General features: G+C 40.7%; 1 protein-coding gene across 2 annotated transcripts in view; it reads left to right on the forward strand.

Annotated features, from left to right (window-relative positions):
- The window catches only part of FAM149A (family with sequence similarity 149 member A), a 68,551-nt gene that overhangs the window by 21,169 nt on the left and 22,876 nt on the right, over nucleotides 1-24,506 (forward strand). Inside the window, exons 1-8 of one of the 2 annotated variants that reach the window (XM_059384132.1) lie at nucleotides 9,383-9,510; nucleotides 14,608-14,718; nucleotides 14,970-15,108; nucleotides 17,511-17,653; nucleotides 19,394-19,519; nucleotides 20,176-20,346; nucleotides 21,176-21,366; nucleotides 22,158-22,312. In XM_059384132.1, coding sequence (XP_059240115.1) covers nucleotides 17,568-17,653; nucleotides 19,394-19,519; nucleotides 20,176-20,346; nucleotides 21,176-21,366; nucleotides 22,158-22,312 — 729 coding nt within the window. In that variant the 5' untranslated portion in view covers nucleotides 9,383-9,510; nucleotides 14,608-14,718; nucleotides 14,970-15,108; nucleotides 17,511-17,567. Of the gene's footprint in view, nucleotides 1-9,382; nucleotides 9,511-14,607; nucleotides 14,719-14,969; nucleotides 15,109-17,510; nucleotides 17,654-19,393; nucleotides 19,520-20,175; nucleotides 20,347-21,175; nucleotides 21,367-22,157; nucleotides 22,313-24,506 lie in introns of those variants that run through there. The other variant, XM_059384131.1, reaches the window with a different exon arrangement.

The following is a 24,506-nucleotide window of genomic DNA, read 5'->3' on the forward strand; positions in this document are numbered from 1 at the left end:
TCTGCCCATTTCTTGATTGGATTATTTGTCTTTGGGTGTTGAGTTTGCTAAGTTCTTTATAGATTCTGGACACTAGTCCTTTATCTGATATGTTGTTTGCAAATATCTTCTCCCATTCTGTCAGTTGTCTTTTGATTTTGTTAACTGTTTCCTTTGCTGTGCAAAAGCTTTTGATCTTGATGAAATCCCAATAGTTCATTTTTGCCCTTGCTTCCCTTGCCTTTGGTGTTGTTCCTAGGAAGATGTTGCTGTGGCTGAGGTCGAAGAAAATAGACTCAAAATGGATGAAGGACCTCAATGTGCGAAAGGAATTCATCAAAATCCTTGAGGAGAACACAGGCAGCAACCTCTTCGACCTCAGCCGTGGCTAGAGGCTTTTTGATTTTTATTAAGCTTCTCAAATTTTTTGGTTTCATTGGTTTTCTCTATTAAGTTTCCTGTTTTCAGTTTTTCTGATTTATGCTCTAATTTTTATTTTCTCTTTTCTTCTGCTTACTTTGCATTTCATTTGCTCTTCTTTTTCTGGTGTCCTAAGGTAGGAGATTGATTTTAGATTTTCTTTTTTAATATATTCATTCAATGCTATAATTTCCCTTTAAGCACTGTTTTTGCTGTATCCCACTAGTTTTTACAGCAAAATCACTAACTAAAAACACAAAATGCAAAACAATAACAACAACAACAAAACAAACCATGGCATGAAACAGACTACAAAGAGGGTACTTCGTAGTGTTAGAACGAAACTGAGAAGGGAAATGGTGCTCTGTTCCACCTCAGCTGAGAACATGCAATTCAGACAAGTCAGGTTTTTTGCTGCTCTGCGCATGTCTGTGAATAAGCATGAAAACACCCTGAGTATTAATTTTGGAATTACAAATAAATTTTAGCAAGTAGGTGAATTCACAAATATGAAATGCATAAATAATGAAGATCAACTGTATTTTAATATTTTAATGACATCAAATGAAACTGAAACTTATAATAGTGATCTAGCAATTATTACCAAGTCTTCATTTTCTGCTCCAGTAATTAAAAGAATGAGTGAAATTAAACATTAAAAACACTCTTTTGAAAACTTTGACTACATTGATTCTGCATTGGGGGAAAATAAACTCTTCATAGAACATACGTAGGTAGTTTTTTTCACTTTGAAATTCTGATGAATTCTATTTTTTTTTAAGATTTTATTTATTTATTTGACAGAGAGAGAGAGAGATCACAAGTAGGCAGAACAGCAGGCAGAGACAGAGAGGGAAGCAGGTTCCCTGTTGAGCAGAGAGCCAGATGATGATGATGATGAGGGGCTCGATCCCAGGACCCTGAGATCATGACCTGAGCTGAAGGCAGAGGCTTAACCCACTGAGCCACCCAGGTGCCCCTGATGAATTCTTTATAAAAATATTTATAAGACATTTTTCAGATTGTTTGTCTTTTCTGTCACTTTCTACTATAATAGTAAATAAAGTAATATTTAAAAGTTAATACTTAAAAGTAAGAAAAGTTAATATTTAAAAAGTTAGTAAAAAGTTAGTAAAGTTAATATTTAAAATTAAGAAAAAAATACTGATTACAGAATGTTATTTATCCAGTGTATTAGGTTGATGGATAAAATTTCTGGTTTTCTGATTCAAACAGTACATGACTGACAATTTTGTATGCTCTTACCCAAAAATCGTTGTCCTTAATAGACTGCAGCACTAATTTAGAAATTGCTGGATTTCTAAATAACCAATTTAGGTGTTTTGTTTTGAAGAAAATACAAATTCTGTATCTTATATATATAACCTATCAACCTCTTAGATTACTTAGGACTTTCTAAGTGTTTTATAGTCTTCATATTGAAAGTCTAATAATTTTTCCCTCTGTTACTCTTTTCAGATGCAACATTCCTCTAAATTTAAAACCTTTCCTATATGCTTTGTTAAATGTACTGTGCTTGAGCTCCTCCAAATCTTTCATAGAGGGCTTGTGAGGGGTAGGCCATGCATAAAAGACTGAAGTGGGGCATTGAATAAGCTTTGTCTTCAATAGCTTAAGTCAGAATGTTGGCTCTGTCATGTCATTGACTTCTTTGTGCCTCAGTTTGCCAATCTGCAAAATGGTTCTAAAAGTATTTCCTCTTCAAAGAATTCATTGTGAAACTTAAATGCACTAACTCGTTTCGAGTGTTTTAAAGCAGGGATGGGGATATGGTTAGTCCTCAGGAAATGTTACCAAATATTAATATAGAACATATTTGGTATATCCAAAGAGAGGTCCATAGAACATCTTTATGAGAGAAGGAACTTCAACAGAAAGCTGCAAATTAGATCAGAGATGAATCTTAGAAAGGACAAACTTTTGAACTCGGACTAGACAGATGTGGATAAAACTGTTTGTCCTCGATAATTCACTTATATTGCTCAACCTCAGTTTTCTTCTCTGTACTTAAAACAACACCCATCACAGTGTTGTTAAGGTTTAGAAGTAAGCGATGTCAGTCCCCGAGCCTATTCGCTACCAAAGTGTTGGTGCTCCATGGGCAGACAATGTTAGTGTCTTGATATTTTCTGTCAGCTGTGCATACTAGATATCGTGCACTGCAGTAGTGATGTTTGATCTAAACAGTATTCCATATCGGCGCTGGAAAGAAACTTCACTAAATCCTAAACATTGCAAAAAAACATACATGGTATTAAAATTGACCTGGGGATGTTCTTCAGTATTAAAAATGGGAAAGATTGACATCTTGTGGCACTCTAGTGGGATCACAGCAAACATTTCAATCCTAAAGGAGTCAGATAATATAGTTATATTTTGCTTTATATAGTTTGTTCTTAGAAAAAAATTATATAAAACATTTCTGTTGTTATTTAATATCTGATATAACTTACTATAGTTTATTATAATTCTTTAAAGATAATGTTCTTATAAATTTTATTACCTAGGTAATTTTGTTTCATTTTTACATTAAATAATATATTAGTTCTAGGGGCGCCTGGGTGACTCAGTTCGTTAAGTGTCCAACTCTTGATTTCAACTCAGGTCATGATCTCAGGATTGTGAGAATGAGCTCCACATTGCTCAGCATGGAGCCTGCATAAGATTCTCTCTCTCCCTCTCCATCTGTCCCTTTCTACCTGCTGCTCTCTCTTTCTCTCAAAAAAAATAAAAATAAAAATAAAAAATATATATATACACACACACACATATATGTATGTACATATATATAAATCCTATATTTTTTCTGTAATTTTCTATAATCTATGAACTTCACAGTTTACCTAACACAGTGTAAGATTATTATACTCTTCACATTAAAATAATAAAACATAATATTGCTTTATTGGTCTTCTTGGAAAGTAGTTATTGACTTGTAAAATATATTTAAATGTGTAGAATAGTTTATCACAAGCATTTTTAAAATAGACTTTATTCTAGAACAGTTTTAAATGTACGGAAAAGTTGCTCCGTATTGTTAACATCTTATACTAGAATAGTTCATTTGTCACAAATAATGAACCATAATTGATGATTATTCTTAACTAAAATTCACATTTCACTCCAATTTCACCAGTGTATTAGGCCGGGATTCGCCAGAGAAACAGAATAGGATGCATCTTTATGTCTATATCTGCACCTGTGTTTATACATTTATGTGAAAAGATGTATTTTGAGAGAGAGAGAGAGTGAGTGATTTATCTTAAGGAATTGGCTCACATGATGTTGGAGGCTTGGCTTGATAAGTCTAAATTCTGCAGGGTAGGTTGGCAGGCTGGGGACCTGGGGAAGAGTCACAGTTTGAGTCCAAAGGCAGTCTGTTTGCAGAATTCCTTCTTGTTTAAGAAAGTCATCCTTATCTTTGTTCTCTTAAAAGCTTCAACTGATTGGACAAGGCCCACCCATGTTATGGAGTATTATCTACTTTATTCAAAGTCCACTGATTTAAAGTTAGCCATTACAACTAGTTTTTCCCCAATGTTCTTCTTCTGCTCCAAAATCCTATCCAGGATACCACATTTTATTTAATCATCATGTCTCCTTAGTATTCTCTGGTTTGAGACAGTTTCTCAGACCTTCCTTGTTTTGACCACCTTGAGAATTGGAAGAGTACAGTATTTTGTAGAATGCTTCTCAATTAGAAGTCGTCTTATATTTTTATCATGATTAGGCTGTGATTATGGGTTTCTGGGAGGAAGACCACAGAGATGAAATGACATTATCTTCATATCTTCTTCAGGACATGCTATCATCATGACTCATCTCTAATGATGTTGAGCTTGATCCCCTGGCTGAGGGAGTGCTTGTCAGGTTTCTCCCCTGTAAAGTCGTCTTGCCCCCTTTTCTTACTCTACTCTTTGGAATCAAGCCCATACTCAAGGCTGAAGCCAGGAGGTGTTAAGCTCCATCTCCTAAAAGAAGGGGCAACTACAGAATTCATTTATAATTCATCTGTAGAAGATTCACCTCTTTCCCTCCATTTATTTATTTGTTCATTCATTTATTTATATCAGTTTGTACTCACAGATATTTATTTTGCTCCTTGGACTATAATTCAATACCACATTATTTATTTTGTTACTCAAATTATTTCAGCTTTAGCTATCCAGGGCTCTTTCAGGTTGGTTCCTGAGTCCCTCTGACATGCCCCCACTCTTTCGTAGGTTTTGAGTACTTCCTTATTTTCTGGCATTATGAATGCTCCAGGTATATTTTTGTATTTTCCCTGCCCCAGCCCTGGAATCATCTTTCTCCAAGGAACCCTAGCTCCTCCTATTGGAGAATGGTACTAGAAACCAAGATCTAGGTGCTAGGGGTGTTCATTGCTGCAGCGGACAGCTCTGTGGTGGAGAAAGAAAATACATGTGTATCTATATGCGTATATTTGCAAAACAAGGACACAATTCTGATAATCACAGTTTCCATTTGCGTGCTACCTGTGCAAAGACAAGGCTGCCTGTACTGGATAAATACAAAAGTCTATACACAACATTTGTAAATGCAACTGCATAAGAATGAAATGAACACAAGTGAACTCTCCACTCACTTTTCCTTTTAAACTCTTACTGGAAGTAACTCAGTGTTTGGAGAGCTGAAAGGGGGAATGCTTTAAGTTACAATGTTTTATGCATCCACATGCACTCCCGAAAATCATCATTAATTCATACAACTCTACAAGGAAGACTTATTTTTGACAATGTATGCTCAGAGAATTATTACCAGCTCAGGATTCCCTTGCTTGAGCAAGGCAAAGCCAGAATTTCCAATCAGATCAATTTTTAGACAATTTAAATATTGTTTGTAACTATTGCTATATCCTTAAATGACTAGTAGATTTTCAGAGGGTGATCACATGTACAATTTCACTTCGTCCTAATGAAGTCTCCAGAATCGGCTAAGGCAGATTCTGATATCCTTATTTTAGGAATTGAGGTCTCTATTTAATACCTGTCATTATTGATCCCAAGCCCCCTGCCCCCATTAGAATGTGAAACACTCAAACAAGAATGCAGAAATCGCTATTTACTTCCAGTTTTCAATTATGGTTTAAGTAATCAATAAAGGATGAAAATTGTATGTACTAAGTACAAATAACATTGAGAAAAATGTTTTTCTTTTATAAATCATATTCAAATGTATAATATTTTTAGTTTTCTTTTTAATGAATTTTTTTCTGCTATATATATATTTCAATGTATCTTCAAGGATAAACTGACAGAATCAGTAGCTTTCAGTTCTGATGTGCAGTTAAGCCTCTAACTGTGTATTGATGATTTTTATGATAACTACATGGAATATGAGTGTGTTTAGAAGAGAATACATACATATTCTCATACACATGTGTGTATGTTTGTATGTATGTATGTATCTATCTATCTCACAGTTTCAGGCCTGGCTAAGAATGATGGAGTCTTAAAATGTTTAAGCCAAATTAAAAATAAAAGTCAAGGGATTTTATTCTCTTGGGCTACTGTCCAGTACAGAAGTCACTAGCCACATGCAGTGAATAAGTGCTTGAAATGTGGCTCGTCCTAATTGAGATGTGCTGTAAGTATGAAATACACACCGGATTTCAAAGAGAGTGTCCCCCCAAAAGTATTTAAAATATCCTAATTATTTTATATTGATTACATGTTGAAATGATAATATCTTAGATCTATTGGATTAAATAAAATATTAAAATTAATTTCAACTATTTTAACTTGATTAATGTAGACACAAGAAAATTTACAAATATGTGTGTGGCTCCCATTATATCTCTCCTGGAGCACACCACCCTAGACCAATCCAGTGGGAGGATCCTATGATTCTCTTCTCTAAATCAGTGTTGCTTTGGGTTTTGAAATTTGAGAGAAGAGAGATATGCACTAGAGAAGGAACTGTCTGATTTTTTAGCAGATTTCATAAGAAATGTAAGAGCCAGGACATGTTGGGTTTGGAAAGTAAGCTGTTTCAACCTCACAGTCTCTCTGAGCAAAATTAAGAAATGACATCCATGTGCAGATCAGATATGGGGCCACGGTAAAGGTGAGATCAAAGTCTGGCTAACTAAAAGCCTCAGGAAGATTTAGGGGTTTAAGGGCCTTGTCCCACGGCAGCCTCCAAGTTGCCCCAATGATCAGCCCCAGAGAAAAAAGTTAGGGTGGCTTTTAGCAAACGGAGTGAGCTCTGAAGACATGCACAGGAAAGCACACACATCATGCGAGGGGATTATGTGAGCAGAGTGGTAGAAGCACGTCGGCTTGGACTAGAAGCCACTCTGGATGGAAGCAGGCTGAGGGCCTACTGGTGCAAACCGGGGCCATTTCTTTCTCATGAGGATAACTCAGGGGGTGGAAGCAAGAGACCAGAAGGCAAAGCAAAGAGCCAGGAGGAAGTTGGGAGCAGAATTGGGTCCTAATGAAGACACTGGGAACAGAAGCCTCCTTGGACTCAAATAGCCACGGACCAGTGACCGCTGTGTCTCCCGCTGTCCCTTCCCTGGGACAGCAGTGTTAGCTGTGGTTCTTGGGTCTCTGTCTGTCCGTTGTTCGCTGTGCATGAGGAAGACCCCTGGCTGCTCTCTTCTGTTCACAGGTCTTCAGATCCACAGGAGATTGGAAATGGTGGAGTAAAAATGGGCTTTGACACCCTTCCCATTGAGAGATGGGTTCTACGTTCCAATGCTTTGAACATGTGAATGCTTTGATAATGGAGTACAGTATACATGACACTGTGCCCGATCGGAGCCAGCCTTTAATAGAGTGGTTTCTAAGAGCCCTGAGTTGCCATGTGGGAATTCTAACCGCCCTGCTGGAGACAAGACCCAGGGAGGTCCTGAGACGACGTAAGAGAAGGGCCCAGCTGTGCCCAGCCTTCCAGCCCTCCCAAAGTAACCCAAAGTGCTACCCACCATGTGGGTGAGACTCCCTGAAATCTCCAGACCAGTCCGAAGGCTAGTTGAATACCACAGAGCAATGCCACGGAGCCATAGTGCCACGTGAAGCAGACGAACTCCACGGCCAAGGCTCCCTGGAATTCCTGACTGCTATGCTTTGTTAGTGGAACAAAATGACTTGTTTCAGTCCACCAGATTTGAGATAGTTTGTGGCGCAATAGTAGATACCTGGGACAAGACACACACACACACGCACACACACATATGCCACATCCTAGTTGAGAGACCCGGACCATTTTAATTAAGGTCTGTGCCTTCAGTATTTTCATCAGTAAAATTGGATGATAGTAACTACTTAGCATGGGTGTTAAAAAATTAAACAAAACAACATACGTATAAAGCAACCAGCATGTATTTGGATCATAATCTTCTTTCTTTTGTTTCTCCATCAGATCTCCCTTTACATTTCCATAGTATTCATGGGTATGTGTTGACTCCGGACACCAGCAGTTTTCCTGATAGACATACACATGCACACTCACTCCCCACGTATATACACCTATGTATGGATCAGGATTTAAAATCTTATTCATTTGGCGGTTTATAACCATTTACCACCTCGAAACCGGGTATTCGTGGTGGTAAATGTGGTGAGGGTTCCAGTATTTCCAGAAATGGATTGTTTCGTTGTTGGTAGTGGTTTCTTATCATCCTCTTAGGGTTAGTCCTTAAAAGATTCAAAATAAATCAACCAGATTTTTTCACTAACAAATGGAAATGGCAGGGTAGACCTTTGTTAGTGCAGGAAGCTGCACAGGACTAGATGGGCTGCTTTGCAGACTCAGAAGACCTCAGATCAAAGGAGAATGGATATACAGGACAGACTGCAAAGTACCAGCATCCATTTCATTCATTGCAATTATGAAAAATCTTTTAGTGGAGAAAGGCATGCCATAGGAAGTGCCCACACTTTGACCCTTTGCTTATGTGTCTTCCTTAAGCTACTCATTCCTATTTTTTTTCAGTTTATGAATATGGTGGCTTGGTCATTTTGCTGTCTCACAGCATAGGGTTCAGTGACTTTGGTCTTGGCATAATTGTGTGACTCCAAGACGGAGACAAGCACACAAACGGGAACACAGCTGTGCTCGCTGCTTTGTAGAGAAGTTACTGGTTTGGATGAGGTCAAGCATCTGTTTGAAGATAGAGAGAGAGAAAAACAAATCTTTGACCCAGAGATTCTGTTAACCAGATTAGCATCTTGCATTGACCAGGTCTGAGACCAATTTTTTTTTAACTCCTTCCGCCTCCCCTCCCCACGGCACCCCTGCCCAACTAGGAATCCTTTCATAGGAGGAGGTGGATAGAGGAAATCTTTCTGTAGTTCTCGGTTTTTCTCCTGTTAGTTAAAGGTCTACTTAAAAGAATGAAGGATAGCAAACACCTGTCGCGGCAGACCTCCCGCCGAGACAGCCCTACCCCACCCCCATCCCAGGAAGGGTGAGAAGGCCAGACGGTGCGTACTGGAGGCGCCGGGAGGGCGGCCCGTCGGGTGCCGAGAGGCCGAGTGGCTGGCGGCCAAAGCTCAGGTCACTGGCTTGTGAAATCGGGCCTCTGGCAGCAGGACTTTTCCAACGTTCCTGGGAACTTGGGAGGCGGACGCGGGGCCGGGAGGCGGCGGGTGGGGCGGGGAGCGCTGGCGACCTGCCGCCTGTCCCCGGTCGACCTTCGCGATGGGCGCTGCGGCGCGGGAGGAGGAGGGAAGGGCGTGCGCCGAAGGACGGGAGGCGTCGCCCCGCCGCGCCGCAATCTGGCCGGTGCGGGGCTGTAGGACCTGGAGAGGAAGGCGGTCGGGGCGCCCCGCGAGCAGCCGCGCCTATGGGCCGCGCAGACCCGGCTTGGAGCGCCTCTGGCCGCGCCGCTCAAGGCTCGAGCTTCCCGGGTGCGACTCGGCTGCCGGTGCAGGACTAGCAGGCTGGGGGCGCAGGGCTGGGCGGGCGGGGAGCGGAGGCCCCGGGGGCGCGGGGGCTCACGGCCGCCCGCCGCCTGCAGGGGACCCGCGCGGGGTGTCAGCGCCCGGAGGCGCACAGGCCTCGGGGCGCGGGGCCCAGCCTCCGGGACGCGAGCGCAGGCCTGGGGCTGATTGTGATTGGGTAAGTCTTGATCTGGTAAGGGAAGTGGGATGAACTCTGTCGTGTCATATTTTTGTGCCATGTGTGTGTGATTTTTTTTTTTTTTTCCTGGCTGCAAAGCTGGAATCCATCTGGTCTGTTTCCCCGAATCCATTCATGAAATCTCTCGTGCTGACATCACCTCGCTTTCCCAAGCGAAGCTGCGCCCTTGCACTGAGAATCATCCCTGGTGTCTGAGATGACAGATTCTCCATCAGTCCCCAGAGCTGCAGTTGCTTCTAGGATGTGCTTGTATTAAGTCAGGGCGGCGCCGAGGGTTTTGTGGGAAGAGGGGCTTCGCGAGAGCCAGTCCACCCAGAAAACCATCCTGCGTTTCAACCCATTCAGAATACAAGTGTTCGTTTCAGGCAGTCCTTTTAAGCAGAAATCCAAAATTTTGAAAGCTTCCATCACTGTTTGATATTGAATGTCTACAAGGCAAAGTGGCAGAGGGTTTGTGAGCTATCAAGAGGCAGATTTTAAAAAGTAAAACTATATACTAGAGTTATTATCTTGACACTGAAATTGGTACCCAGCCTTCACTTTGATGCACCAAAAAATTAGAGCCATATGGTTCTAGAGGTGCCCTTTAGTCTGCCCCAAAACCGAAGTCCTGTTTCCAAACAAACGGCCTTAAATGTACCTATTAGCAGTTTTTTAACATCTCTAAAATTTAAGCAGTATAGACAGGAACTCATGTAAAACTTATATGTCATGTATAATGTAATAAAAGCTTTAATAGACTTTCCACCGCTTCCAAGTTTGAAGGTTTTTCACACATCCTCTAAATCCTGTACACTTTTTTAGACTGCGTCATTTTCGTAGGAATTGATAGTTCACAGGGAATTAAAAATATTCCATGTTATGCATGAAGTAACAGTACAATGGTTGGAGAGAAATCAAAGATTCCAAGCAAAATACAAGAAGAAAAAATAAAAGCAGATTGTATCAATTCTGTTTTTAGGTAACAACATCAGCAATTTGGGGTTCCTGGGGAGACATTCAGATGGCCTGGGTCCAAGGAGCAGCTCCCTCCCTGTCTTCTTGGTGACTTTGGGTAGTCAGGGCATTAACAGGTTCAAGTTCCTCTTTAGAATTTTTCTGAACTCTGGTCAGATGAACTCTGAAGTTCAAGAAGTTCCACAGAAATAGGTTTTTGAAGGAGATGAAACAGGAAGAGCGAGGAGAAAAAAGTCGAAGAAATAACAGAGAAGTAGATGGTGGTTGAGGGCGTACATTTTACAGTAGTTTCTACCCCTCCACCCTCCCACTCCAGCCCTGCATCTTAAAGGTCTGTCATCAGCTCTTCAAAGTGAGTAGTGATGCCATCTGCGAAAGAATATGGTGTCATATATAGAGAGGAAGTCGTTCTTTCATTTTGTAAATTATTTTCTTAGGTTGGAAAAACTCCCTCCTCTCCCACCTCCCTCTGCCCCTCCCCCCCCAAAAAAGTGAATTTTCTGGAGGAAGTGATTATTGTTCATTGGAAACAAAACAAACAGGCATGTGTCTGCTTTAGTGAACTTTGTTTTCCAGTCACACAAAAGGCAGAGGAGGTGCCGTAAGCAAGAAACCATTTCATCTAACTAATGAAGTTCTAGAACCTAGGTGAGGTTCAGTGGGGTGAGGTCCGGGGCCGATGACCAAGAAAGAACTCTTGAGACATCTTGGGTGCAAAATGGTGGTTTATTAAAGCACGGGGACAGGACCTGTGGGCAGGAAGAGCTGCTGCCCCACTATCCTGAGGAGTGGCTGATTATACACACAGGAGTTAGGTAGGTGAGGACAAAGAGGGTGTTCAGAAGACTGTCAGGATACTGGAGGCCTGGTTATTGTCAAGCCAAGGCTGTTCTTACTGCTAATGAGGCACTAACATGAAGACAGTTGGGAGTTTCCTGGTGGGATGTCGCATTCCTCCTATCAAGCATCCTTGTCAATGAGCTTTAGGTTTAGAAGAAATTTAACTTTATTTATATTTCCTTTCATCTCATCTTCCTTCAGTTTTATGGAGGGGAGGGAGGTGTTAGGATTTTAGGAGCTGAGTTGCTTCTCTCTGGAAGTTAGGCTATTGATAAGATAGCTTCTTTGTTGTTAATCACTAAGACATTTGTAAACCAAGGGAGACTCCTGTCTTGCAGGATTGTGATCTCTACAAGTTAACTATTTGTTTTCCTTTTAGGGCAGCCAGGAGTGCCTGAGGGATGTCACACAAGTCCCGAAGGTGGGGGTGGGGTGGGGAGAAGGTGTGTAAGGTGCCAGCTTTTGCTTTGTCCTCAGCCAGCCTTCTGCTCCCTCATCATAACCATTCAGTTGTAAAAGTCATTTTGGCAGATAGCAGTTACCCCAACAGCTGTGAACTTTGGTCCTTTATAAAGGACCAACACATCGCCAGAGATGTCTTGAACTGGAAGAGTATGTTTGTGTCTGGTCACAACATAATCTTTTTGCAGTAAGCATGAATTCACAGGGTAAAACGTGGTCTTTGTTTGACTCACTATTTGAATCTTTACATGTTGATTCTTTCAGTGAACCTGAAGCATTAGTAGGTGACAGGCACTCCTTTAGGTGCTGCTGATAAAAAAATAATAATAATCAAGTGTCAGAATCATCCCAATAAACAGCTAAGGGCCAGAAAGAGATCTATATGATATGAAATGCTGCAGGAGGTTCAAAGAAACAGCTCAGTGTTTTCGTCGAGGAACAGGTGGTAGGGATAGCAGACGGCAGGAGATAGCAGACGGCAGGAGAAGCCTGATCGACCCAGCATGGATCGCACAGATACTTTCCACACGTGATCTAAGTGAGGTCTCACAGCAACTGTAGGACAACGTTGACTGCATTGTCACTGCTTTACTGATGATGTGTGTAGTGGCTCCAGGAGAGGAGAAGCAACTTGCTTGGAGGGACTAGCCTATCAGGGCCAAAGCAGGATTCTAAGCTACCTTTGTTATTCTTATAAAGATGATTTTTTTTTTAAGATTTTATTTATTTATTTGACAGAGAGAGCGCAGGCAGGGGGAGCAGCAAACAGAGGGAGAGGAAGAAACAGACTTCCCATGGAACAGGGAGCCTGATGTGAGGCTCCATCCCAGGACCCAGGGATCATGTCCTAGGTCAAAGGCAGGTGCTTCACCGGCTGAGCCACCCAGGTGCCCCACTTACACAGATTATTATGAAGGAACATATTTTATTTTAATTCACCATCCTGGGGTTTAAAAACCTCTCAAGAATAAGCAGATTAACGCATATACCTGCACATATTTCTTAATGCTCAAAGCAGCTCTTGTTGATGTAGGTTTTAGCTAAGGTCTCTTTTTTCATCATAAGTGGGGCTTTTTGTTTGTTTGTTTATTTATAGAGTTATTGAGTCACATGGAGATGATAAATAATTGATGGTTTTGAAGCAACTAAACAAGGCCAAAAGTAAAGCAGTTTATTAGCATAAAAGCTTGTCCTGTATTCTTTTCTCTTAGCACCTTTATCCTCAGAACCGCTTGATTGGACTTAAAAGACATATGAGCAATAAGGAGGGAAAAAAATTCTACAATTCTGTTCTTCTCTCATACAGGGCATACACATGGAAGGCAGAGGTCTTGCTACCCTCTGTAGTAATTAACTTGTGTTTCAAATTCCTTTGTTGTGGAGTACTATAAGTACATAACTAAGGACAGAATCTATTCCCTTTATTAATATGTTTTAAAACTCCATTTACGTTCTGAAATACAAGTGTTGTAAATTAGGCACCATTTTTTTTTTAAGATTTTATTTATTTATTTGACAGAAGAGATCGCAAGCAGGCAGAGAGGCAGGCAGAGAGAGAGGAAGGGAAGCAGGCTCCCTGCAGAGCAGAGAGCCCGATGCGGGGCTTGATCCCAGGTACCTGGGATCATGACCCCAGCCAAAGGCAGAGGCTTTAACCCACTGAGCCACCCAGGCGCCCCAATTAGGCATCATTTTCAGCAATGACAGAGCAAACTTTTTTAATGAATTTTACTGTGGTATCCCTCTTAGAAACATTGAAAGTTAACTTTTTTTTCCCCCAAATCACTACCATATCTTCAGTTAATATAGAATATGAGTTATTTGTGTGGGAAAATATTATTTCTATAAAAGAATACAAGGTGTTTACTATTAAATGTTAGGAAACTACTTTGACTAAGAGGGAAGTAAATGTTTTAAGAGGTTCATTGAGAGGGCATTTTAATGATTAACACTAACTTCCATATACCAGTCAGGCTTCCTACTTTATTTAAAATTTTGAGATTTCTTCTGTGTTAGTTTTCAATTAATTTTCATATTTTAAAACTCTCTGCACATCAGGCTACAAGCCAAACAATGGCATCAAATTAAAATGAGTCACTGCTTGTGTGTTTCAGTCACATTTTTTTAAGATTTTATTTATTTACTTGAGAGAGAGAGAGGGAGAATGAGAGGGGGAGGAAGTTGGGGGAGAAGCAGACTCCCCATGGGACTCGATCCCAGGACTCCAGGATCATGACCTGAGCCGAAGGCAGTCGCTTAACCAACTGAGCCACCCAGGTGCCCCTGTTTCAGTCATATTTTCAATTCATTCATATGTTTAGTGATTATAGAGAATTTAATATATTTTAGAATTAATATGGAATTATTGATTTTTTTTTTTCCTGTAAGGCTGGTTGCTTTGTAATCACAAGGGCACTGGGCACTGGTCAAAGAACAAGTGGGAACTGAAATCCAGCTCATGTTGCATTTGCCTTGGGATGAGGCTGTATCTGCCCAGAGTTTTGGGCAACTTTTAAGAGTCTGGTCAAGTCACAAAAAAATTGTTGTTGGGTTTTTTTTTCTTTTTTCCTGTTTTACATAAAGGAGCATGTAAGTTCATGGAAACCTTGTTCTAGGAAAAATAAGAGTAGTAAGGCCCCAGGCCTATGGGGTGCGGGGGGATGTGGGTGTGGGTGCGGGCTCGTGCACATGCGAACATGTGTGTTTCGGGGGACATGACCTGAGGAGAAGAGCAACTATGCAGAAGAACATTTTAAAAGTTTTCACAAATAAAAGTATTACATTAGATATTCTTTTCATATTTATTTTATTTTTCAGAAGAGGACTGTCAGAAGGCTCTGGAAAGCAAAGTTTGGCTGTGAAAAACAAAGATCCTCTACCTACACATTTTACAAGCAATGTGCAGAAAGCCATTGATACTTATACCTGGTAAGAATGAACGCACTGCCCACTTCAGATGGCAAAATCAAAACATACTCCTAGTGAGTATAGGGAGCAAAATCAGGATTGCATTTCTAAGAGTAAAATAAAAAAAGCAGTTTCATTTTTAGTGTAAGGAAATCTTACGGCATTAAGTGTTTTAAAATCAGTTTTAAGATCGGCTCAGAGAAGTAAAACCACTTCCAGTTTAATCTCTTCCCAGGAAATGGTCTTTACATGGCTTATGTTTGTCTCTCCAGTGAATCGGGGTCGTCATTCCCATCAAGCGGTAGCGCCACACCTGCAGGCGCCCACAGCTCTTGGTCGGGGTCTGGGACGCGGAGTTCTACCACTGGCTTATCAACTGAGAGGAGCTCCATTTACTCTTGGAGAGATGATGTATGTCTCAACCCGTTTTACATAATTCTGTGATCACAGTTGATAATGAGGAATTGCTTTCTTACTTTTAAATAATCTTTTTACCAATTTTGAACGCATTACCCATTACACACATATGCGTTTATCCCTATGAATGTGTTTACATATCACAACATGGAAAAACTTAAAAAATATAAGATAAGGAAAAACAAAAATCACTCATAATTGGGCACCCGGGTGGCTCAGTGGGTTAAGCCTCTGCCTTTGGCTCAGGTCATGATCCCAGGGTCCTGGGATGCAGTTCCGCATCAGGCTCTCTGCTCTGCAGGGAGCCTGCTTCCCTTCCTCTCTCTCTGCCTGCCTCTCTGCCTACTTGTGATCACTCTCTGTCAAATAAATAAATAAAATCTTTTTAAAAAATCACTCATAATTACACAACCCAGAGTCATAGCTGTTGATAATTTAGTTTTTTTCCCCACTTCCCAGCCCCTTCCTCCTAGTATGTTGTATATGATCACATAGATAGGTGTCATATCTGTGACTGGAAATTCAGGACAGACTTTGACAATGAGCAACTTAAATACAAGAGAAAATGTGGAGAAGTAAAAATTGTACAAAACCACCATAATTAGGGGACTTTCCCCCCAATATTCTAAATCAGATCTCTTACATTCCCCTCTCACCCTGGAAGAAGCTGTTAACTTGAACCCTATTTTTCATTCTCTGTGGGAGTGGGATTCTTAGCTCTGTGGACCTGAGTCTCCAGCTCAGGCTTTCGTTGGGCACTCTACCAACCATGGGCTCCTGCCTCTTTATCCCCTCAAGCACTCCTGAGAATAGGGACCCAACCTTTTGTGAAGCCCGTGTGGTTACGTAAGAACCTCCACTATATTACCTTGGATGCTCTGACTCCTGCACTTTTTTGGTGTGTGTTCTGGTTTCCTTTGCCCTCTTGAAAACGGTTCACCACTTAGAAGGCACCAATGGGCCCACTTTCTCAGGCGGGGGCAGGGGAGGGTGTGTGTGTAACAGCGGGGCTTCCCATAGCAGCAGGAGGGACCCTGGAAGGAGTCAGCTCCAAACCATTCAGGCTTTTTCCAACAAGGTGGGACTAGCTCACCTGTGACAAACAGCCCCCACCCTCACTCCCGGGTCTGCAGGTAGGAAGAAGGCTGAAGACCATTGCTTCATACCTTCCCGATTCTGCAATTCTTTCAGTAGATGTTTTTATGTAATTCTCCAGAAAGATTCTTGTGACTTCCATTTATGGAACAACTGAAATGCCTTCAGGCCCTACAATTGCTTTTCATTTAAAAACTTTTTAACTTACTTTTTTGATAGGTAATAGCTGCAAAAAGCATCAAAAGCCAAAAGAGAGGAAATTGAAAGTCAGCCCTTTTCCTCACCTCAGCCACCCTGTCCCCTCCGCAGAGGCAAATATTATTAGTTTTTTACCCGATTCGCCTTTTAGAAGAGGTCATTCAATTCCCCTGCTGTCTGGGCATCTGGTATAGTATCAATCTGATGGAAGGTGCAAAACAAAAAAGTATTAAGTATCATTCTATGAAAATCAATCCGGTTTGACCACCTTGGATCAGGTGTATCAAAAATGAATGTGCATTTTGTTGCTCTGAAGTTGTGGATTAGATTTTAGGTTCACACAACCCTAAAAGAAAATTTGGCCAGGGCTCTTCATTAAAAGAAGGGAAATGGCCCTTCATATAAAAGTCATTTTCTTTGGGACACCTGGGTGGCTCAGTTGGTTAGGCGACTGCCTTCGGCTGAGGTCATGATCCTGGAGTCCCAGGATCGAGTCCCACAACGGGCTCCCTGCTCAGCAGAGAGTCTGCTTCTCCCTCTGACCCTCCTACTTCTCATGCTCTCTCTCTCTCTCTCTCTCTCAAATAACTAAATTAAAAATCTTTAAAAATAAATTAAGAAATAAAAATAAAAGTCATTTTCCTTTTCAATTATATCATTATCAGAAGAAAAACAAGCTGGTATTTTGCAGCTGTGCTTAAGTGTGTCACGCTCAACTATATGAGGGACTTATGTCTGTGTACATGTATACATGTAGATATTGTAGGTATGTGTACATGTGAGTATATAGATGTCTTTCAATATGTGTACCTTTACCTCTATTTATATCTATATAAAAATCTCAAATAAGTCTCATAATACATGTGGTAGAAATTATCTCTATTTAACAGTTAAAGAATCCGAATCTCAACAGTGGGATGTAATTTCCCAGAAGAGTAAAAATTGGGCCACTGCCATGTCTGACTGCAAAGTCCACGGTCTTGTTATCATGTCGTATTTCTTCTTATATAACGGGCACTTTAAATTCGTAAGTGTTAATGATGATGAAGGCTGTGTTTCTACAACTTTCAGTCTTGTAACAAAATGCGCCATTTCTATTTCAGGAGTTTGACAAAGCCAATGCACAGAAAGTGCAGCAGTTATTCTGGGAGGTGGAGGAAATGTTATTTGAAGGGAAAGTAAGCCCTCAGACTCAGAATCTCGTGGCGGAATGCAGTGAGTGGGCAAGAAGATCCCTCCATCTGAGGTAGGGAAGTTCAGAGTAACTCTCGGAAATGGGTTCTGGAACTCTTGGCCTCTTTAATACAATCAGTATATTTTGACTGAAAGCAATTGCCCAGTCAAAATACGTATCCAGGTCACATGTCTTTACTAAGAAAGCACAGCCTTTGAAATGGTGTGTGAGGAAATACTGGAACATTCCAGGTACCCAAGTGCGTCTTAACTCATGAGAAGCAAATCTAGCTCATTTTCAAAAAGGCATTACGTATGTAACAAAGGCAAGAGTGGTAGAAGCGATCCTTTACCTTCATATTCACTAGTATGTGAGCAAGTCGTCAGTCTTCAGAGCTGAGGACAGTCCTCCATCGGGGGCCGGAGTTGGAGGAGAAACACAGTAACTATTTGCCAAATGAATGGATAGATGAATCTTCTAACTACTGAAGATTCCTTACGTAGGAAGGATCACTTATTTTTTTAATCCCTCTGGAATTTTATATATATATATGTATGTATGTATGTAATTATTTATTTGTTGTTATTATTATTTTTTAATTTATCTTTTTTCAATGGGCTCCATGCCCAGTGAGGAACCCAGTGCAGGGCTTAAACTCATGACCTTGAGACCAAGACCTGAGCTGTTATCAAGAGTTGGACCTTTAACTGATCCAGGCGCCCCAGGATCACTTATTCTTTTCATATCAAAGGTGGAGAACATAGACTTGGTCTGAAGGAGAGCTTTTCCTCTTTCAGTGATTTGGCCAAACCCACTTAGGAGAAAAATCCATCTCCATTATCAGAAGTTCCTCTGTATTGCATTTGGGAGCATAGATTAGAGCTCTCATACAAATGTAGGTGGATATTCTGGTTACTTCAACTAGGCAACTTAAAAAAAATCTTAAAGTAGTCTTTAAATCTTTCTATTCAGTCCTTCATAAGCCCCCTGTCTTGAAGAGTCTAATACATCCACCCGATATTAATTGTGGACGCTTACTTTTCTAGGCATGGGGCACTTACCCAAAAGCCAGGAGCTCAGACCTGTCCTGTCCCTCTTGTCTTATATAGTTAAGATAAAAGTGAAGGAGAGGATGTTGGAAAAAGAAGACTGCAAGGAGGGGTGCCTGCGTGGCTCAGTCAGTTAAGGTCTGCCTTCAGCTCAGGTCACAAATCCAGGGTCCTGGGATCGAGTCCTGCGTCTGGATCCCTTCTCAGTGGGGAGTCTGCTTCTCCCTTTCCCTCTGCTGCTCCCCTCTGCTCATGCTCACTCTCTCTCTCAAATAAATAAATAAAATGTAAAATTAAAAAAAAAAAGAAAAGACCAAGGAATATATGCCAGGTATATATATTTGTATAGTTTTATTCATTTTGTAAATATTAGTTAACATAGAGAAGCTCCTATGCACCCAGCGTTACCCTCGCTGTCCGAATCTGATACACATTATCTCTAAACCACTCATCAGTCCTCCAGGTAACTATTGCTTTATCTCATGCACAAACAACAAACACATGAAATCAGTAGCTGAGAGAGCCTGAGAATTTTGCCTCAGATCTCTTCATCAGTAGCAAGAACAGCCTGTCCCTCTTCGTCAAACCTATGCTTTCTCTCTGACACCATTGTGCTTCTCACATTAATAGTCTATTCCGTATCACTTTATACACATGCCTTCAAAATATTGTGTCATCTGACTTCCAACGTTGCAAAGAGTTTTTCCTTTTTCCAACCAAAAATATGAGTAAGTTCTTTTTTTTTCCTTTTTGTACCTTGCAGAGTATTAGGAAGACAGCTCATCGTGCCAACTGATGAAGGGTTCCAACATTTCCAGGGCAGCGAGCCTAGTGTCGTGGTCCACAAACCCTTCTCAGATGCCTGTGGACACAACCACAAGAGCAGAGAGTAGGTTCCTATAAGTTACTTTTGAAAGTATTTTTAATTTCATTTTAGTTATACTTTTTTTTTTATGTCTATCTTAGCCATGAGCCTTGGTTCCACTGACTCAGAAGCTCAGATTTCAGTGAAGGGCAGGTACAGAGCATTTGTTCCCCAAGATGCTTCCAATTCTAGATTGATGATGATGGTGATGATGATGGAGAGTGTGTGTAATACGATAACAAGGAAGTTAAGTTCTGAACTTTGTTTCAAAGACTCTGAAAGGTGGGCTAGATGCAAAATGAAAACCTGACCCCTTGTGATCCATCCTAGGCTCCAATCCAATAGCAGAAGAAATTAAGCTCTATCCCATTTTCTTTTGCTTACCAACAGATTTTGATAAATCCTCCATGCCAGACACACATATCTGGGACTGTGCCAAGATATCATCTTATTACAGGAAAGGGATGCAAACTCATAGAGTAACTTAAGTTAGGAGGCCCTTAAAATGTTTTAATGTTGCCTGTGTTAAAATGTCTCTTTGAAGGATACGATTTTATCAAATGTAATAAACAATGATTTTTTTGGGGGGGGTCTGGGATTCTGTACTTTATTTAAAGACTCACCCAAATCATGCAAGCAATATATTTCAATGTTCATGGAGGATCTGCTTTTCCCCACAGGTTGTATGTCTCTGGTTCTCAAATACTCCCTACGGCGTGCTCAGCCCTTGCCCTGCCAGGCCCTGATGGCCCAGGGGTTGCTGACCTGAAGGCAGACTCACCCCTGCAAGAAGAGGTTTATGGCGTAGATGGAAAGATTGAAGAATATTTTGCTTTTGACAGAAAAGAAGAGTAAATAGAATTTATTTGACATTGACTTAGTACAATACTATTAATTTACTTGGAATTTATTTTGATTATATGCTCATTTAGTGTTTAATGATTTTTTAATTGCCCCAAAGATTTTCCATTCTTCTGAGAGTAATACACCCCCAGAAGCTCTTGGAATCCTATTGGATTCCTAGAAAGTTATTTCTATGCTAGATCAGTGCTTCCTTTTTTTTTTTTTTTTTTTTTTTTTTTTTGACAACATGGTAGAGCTAGAAAGCAAGAATTGTCTTCACCATATTGGTGAAAGTGGACAAGGCTCATGGTTGCCTTCATTCCCTGAGGAGACACAGGCTGCTGCCCAGAAGGTCAAAGGTCTAGGAAGGCCCAGTCTCTGCACTAAATAGAGAGACTTCAGTTGGTTTTTGATAAAACGCTGCAAAAACTAAATAATAAAAAGTTGCCTGTGATCGAAAACGGGTACATCAGAAAGTAACAATGTGCCATTTTAATTTTTTTATTTTTTTTAAAGATTTTATTTATTTATTTGACAGAGATCACAAGTAGGCAGAGAGGCAGGCAGAGAGAGAGGAGGAAGCAGGCTCCCTGCTGAGCAGAGACCCCCGATGCGGGGCTCGATCCCAAGATACCGGGATCATGATCTGAGCCAAAGGCTGAGGCTTTAACCCACTGAGCCACCCGGGTGTCCCAACAATGTGCCATTTTAAAAAGAAAGTTATGTTTATACAGTATAATATACATGGGTGTGCATATTCGTGAGATAAAGAAGTAGATAGCACTATTTTAACTTTAACCATTGATACTTTTAATAATTACTGTGGCTTGTTCTTAGTGACGATGAACGTCTTGAACAAAAAACCCCTCACCGCCACAGGATGTGGTGGAAACACGGACTTCCGCCCGTTTCTCCTCACGACTGTATCAAAGATGCGGTGGCCGCCGAAGTGTTCGATCACGTCTGGAAAAGTGTGGTAGAGATATTGGAAGAGCTGATTCGAAAAAATTGGGAAGTTACACTCACAGGTACTTATTTGCAGCATTTAGCCCTAACAAGAAGAAAAAAAGACTCTTTTTGCTCAGTTTTGTGTGGCCACCCAGCTTGTACCTAGGATATGATCGGGTGAGAAGAGAAGCAGGTTTTCTTCCCTTATTCACAAATGATCTTTAATCCCTTCAAAAAGGACATTATTTTTTGAATTATAATAATAATATATATGCACTTTGGAACGATGACATCGAAATCCACAAGAAAGAAGGTTAAAGTTACTTTTTAAAACTCTAAATTTTAGAATAACTTCTCTAATAATGGGAGTTTGGTTTTTAATTGTTTATGACAACTGTAAAGCAAAACAGAAACATAGGTAATTTAATAATCACTTCATTTAACCTTATAAAAGGTTCTCTTAACTACTTGAAATTGAGAAAAAATAAATCCTAGAAATGGCTGTGGCTAATGTCACAGAATCCGTTTGTACAACAGGGTACTCCTCGTGTTAATTTAAATATATTCTTTTTCCAACTGAGAGGATTGAGATATGATAAAATACCAAGAATTGTTCTTGCCCCTGTGTATAATCCCTAGTTTTCTACCCATCACTGAAATGATAGGCGTGTGTGTATGCAAAGCCTCACATCAGCAAATGGCTCTGTTGGGGTCTCTGCTCTCTGCAGGGTTCGGCGGCCATAGCAGACTCACCGTAACTGAAAAACTTAGACTCTCTTTGTGAATTTTAAGTACATATATTCGATTACATGTTTCCTAATAATACTGATTTTTTTTTAATTTAAAAAAAAATTTTATTTTGGTGACACAGAAGGAAAGAAACAGAAAGAAAAATTGAAAGTAGCTGAGAAGAAATCTCCACTGATACTCACGTCCCGTGTTAACACTGATGCGCCAAGTGTCCCCCCAGGCAGAAGCTCTGAAACCCGAAGCGTATCCCTGGCTTCTCACCTCAATCCACCTCAGGTAGAGGCTTGCGACCAGTATCTCTCTTTCCTTCAGTATCTTTGCCTCTGGCTGGTTTTGTCTGAGTGCTATTCTGTTATCGAATATTTGGTTCCATTTGTCATTTAGGCCAAGATTTAAAAAATGCTCTTTTCATGAAGTGAGGAGCATCGCCATATTCTATAATAGAGGATAGACACTCAGATTTGACACTTCTGACCTGCTTGGAGCTGTGGAGCTGTTTCCATATTTTTTAAGAGGAAAAAAAATGCTTTTCTCAACATTTCTAGCCAATTTGAAGGTTGTAGAGTTCTCCGGTCTTCCCACCAAAATGATAAAAAATAAAATAAAGTAAGTCAGTGAGAATATGTTGGGCTCATCCCACATTTATTGAGTTTATATTTAAAGTGCACTGTATTAGGTATTTTGAGGAGATATATAGCTGAACAAAGCATGGTCCCCGTTCTAGTCAAAGGAGAGGTACAATACAAGTCGCAGGCAATACATTGTGTGAGTCAGGTGCCGAACAAGGCCTCAGGAGAATCACAGAGAGAATGAGTCATCCTGACTAGGGCTCAAATGTTGATCTTTTAGGTTGGAGGTGAACATTGAGCAGAAACATGAAGAAACTAGTAGGTCTTGAATGGGTAGGAAGTCTGCGTGGGTCATTTCAGGCCAGGCAGAGGTATGAAGGAATGAAGGGGTCACGTTTAGAGAGCAGTGATTGGGCGGAGTGGGGGTAGAGGCGAGAATGCTGGGGTGGTGAGAATAGAATCGTATGAATGGGTACGAGCACCTAACACAGAACCTGGTACATGCTAAGCACGCAATACATTTTTCTCAGCTTGCTTCCTTAGTCAAAGATCTGGTGGAGGGTGAGGCTGGAAAGGCTGAGCTTGTTCATGGGAGACCTTCGGTAGTGCTAAGGAGCTTAGACTTTATGTATCGCACAGCTCGTCCTATGTGGGGGAACAGAGCAAAAGGGTAAGACAGGATTCCTGGTCTTGTGGTACATACAGTTTAGCGGGAGGGAGTCAAGCCATGCCAAATGCTATGACACACGTACGCACACAGGCAGCATGAGGTAGTCAGTAGATCGTAGAGTGGATGACAGTTTGAGCTGTACGACTACAAGTATAGGGTCTGACGTCACAATTTCTTAGCTCTGTGATCCTGAATCAAAGCCTTCATCCCATTATCTATGGGATATGTGGTCAGGAAGCTGACCTGGTCAGGATATGTGTGAGAAGGAAAGGAAATAAGACATGTGGTACAACGTGTAGTGTAGAGAAGGTGCTCAGTAAGCATTAGCTTTCATCATAACCAGATGTAAATTGTATGTTCTGTCCTATCCTATCCTATCCTATCCTATTACATATTGTAATTTGATGTCCTTTACCTCATATATGCCATGGGGCTCAGGGGAAAAGCAGCATACCTCTGTAAAGTAGAGTGATACATGAACTAAATCCTAAATGATAGGTAAGATTTAGTAAGCCTGAAAGGAAGATATTCAAGGCAGAGACAAAAATATGCACCTAACACAGGAGCAAACAGATGCTCTTTGCAAGACTGGAAGAACACAGAATAGTGTGTAAGGTCCAGGGGGCAGAAGTTTAAAATAGAAATAAATGCCTCATAGGGTTGTTTTCCTCTGTAGCATAAGGGCTTTATGGCAAACCTTCTTTGCTTCTGCTGTTCCAAATAAACTTTCAGAGCTGCTACCATTTATTGTATTTTTTGGACTTTTTAAACAGTTTTGTTTTTTTTTAAGATTTTGGTTTTTTTTTTATTTGACAGAGAGAGAGATCACAAGCAGGCAATGAGACAGGCAGAGAAGAAGGGGGAAGCAGGCTCCCCACTGAGCAGAGAGCTCAATGTGGGGTTCGATCCCAGGACCCTGAGATCATGACCTAAGCTGAAGGCTGAGGCCTAACCCACTGAGCCACCCAGGTGCCCCTTTTTTGGACTTTTTTAACTGCTCAGGCAGGTTCAACAGTGTTTCCCACTTTGCATGTCCAAATATGCAGTATGAATCATATAAAAATGGGCAGCTGATGACAACATAGGAAAGAACCTTAAGTATTAGGCAATATAAGTAAACTTGAGAAATATGGAAATTTTTAAATCTAAAGGGCTTTCTACACGCATTTTCTTTTTATAGCTTTGGATGGGTTTTTTTTTTTTTTTTTTTTTTTTTTTTTTTTTTTTTTTT

Source organism: Mustela nigripes, chromosome 18 (genome assembly GCF_022355385.1).
Source record: "Mustela nigripes isolate SB6536 chromosome 18, MUSNIG.SB6536, whole genome shotgun sequence".
In the NCBI taxonomy this organism is placed as follows: domain Eukaryota; kingdom Metazoa; phylum Chordata; class Mammalia; order Carnivora; family Mustelidae; genus Mustela; species Mustela nigripes.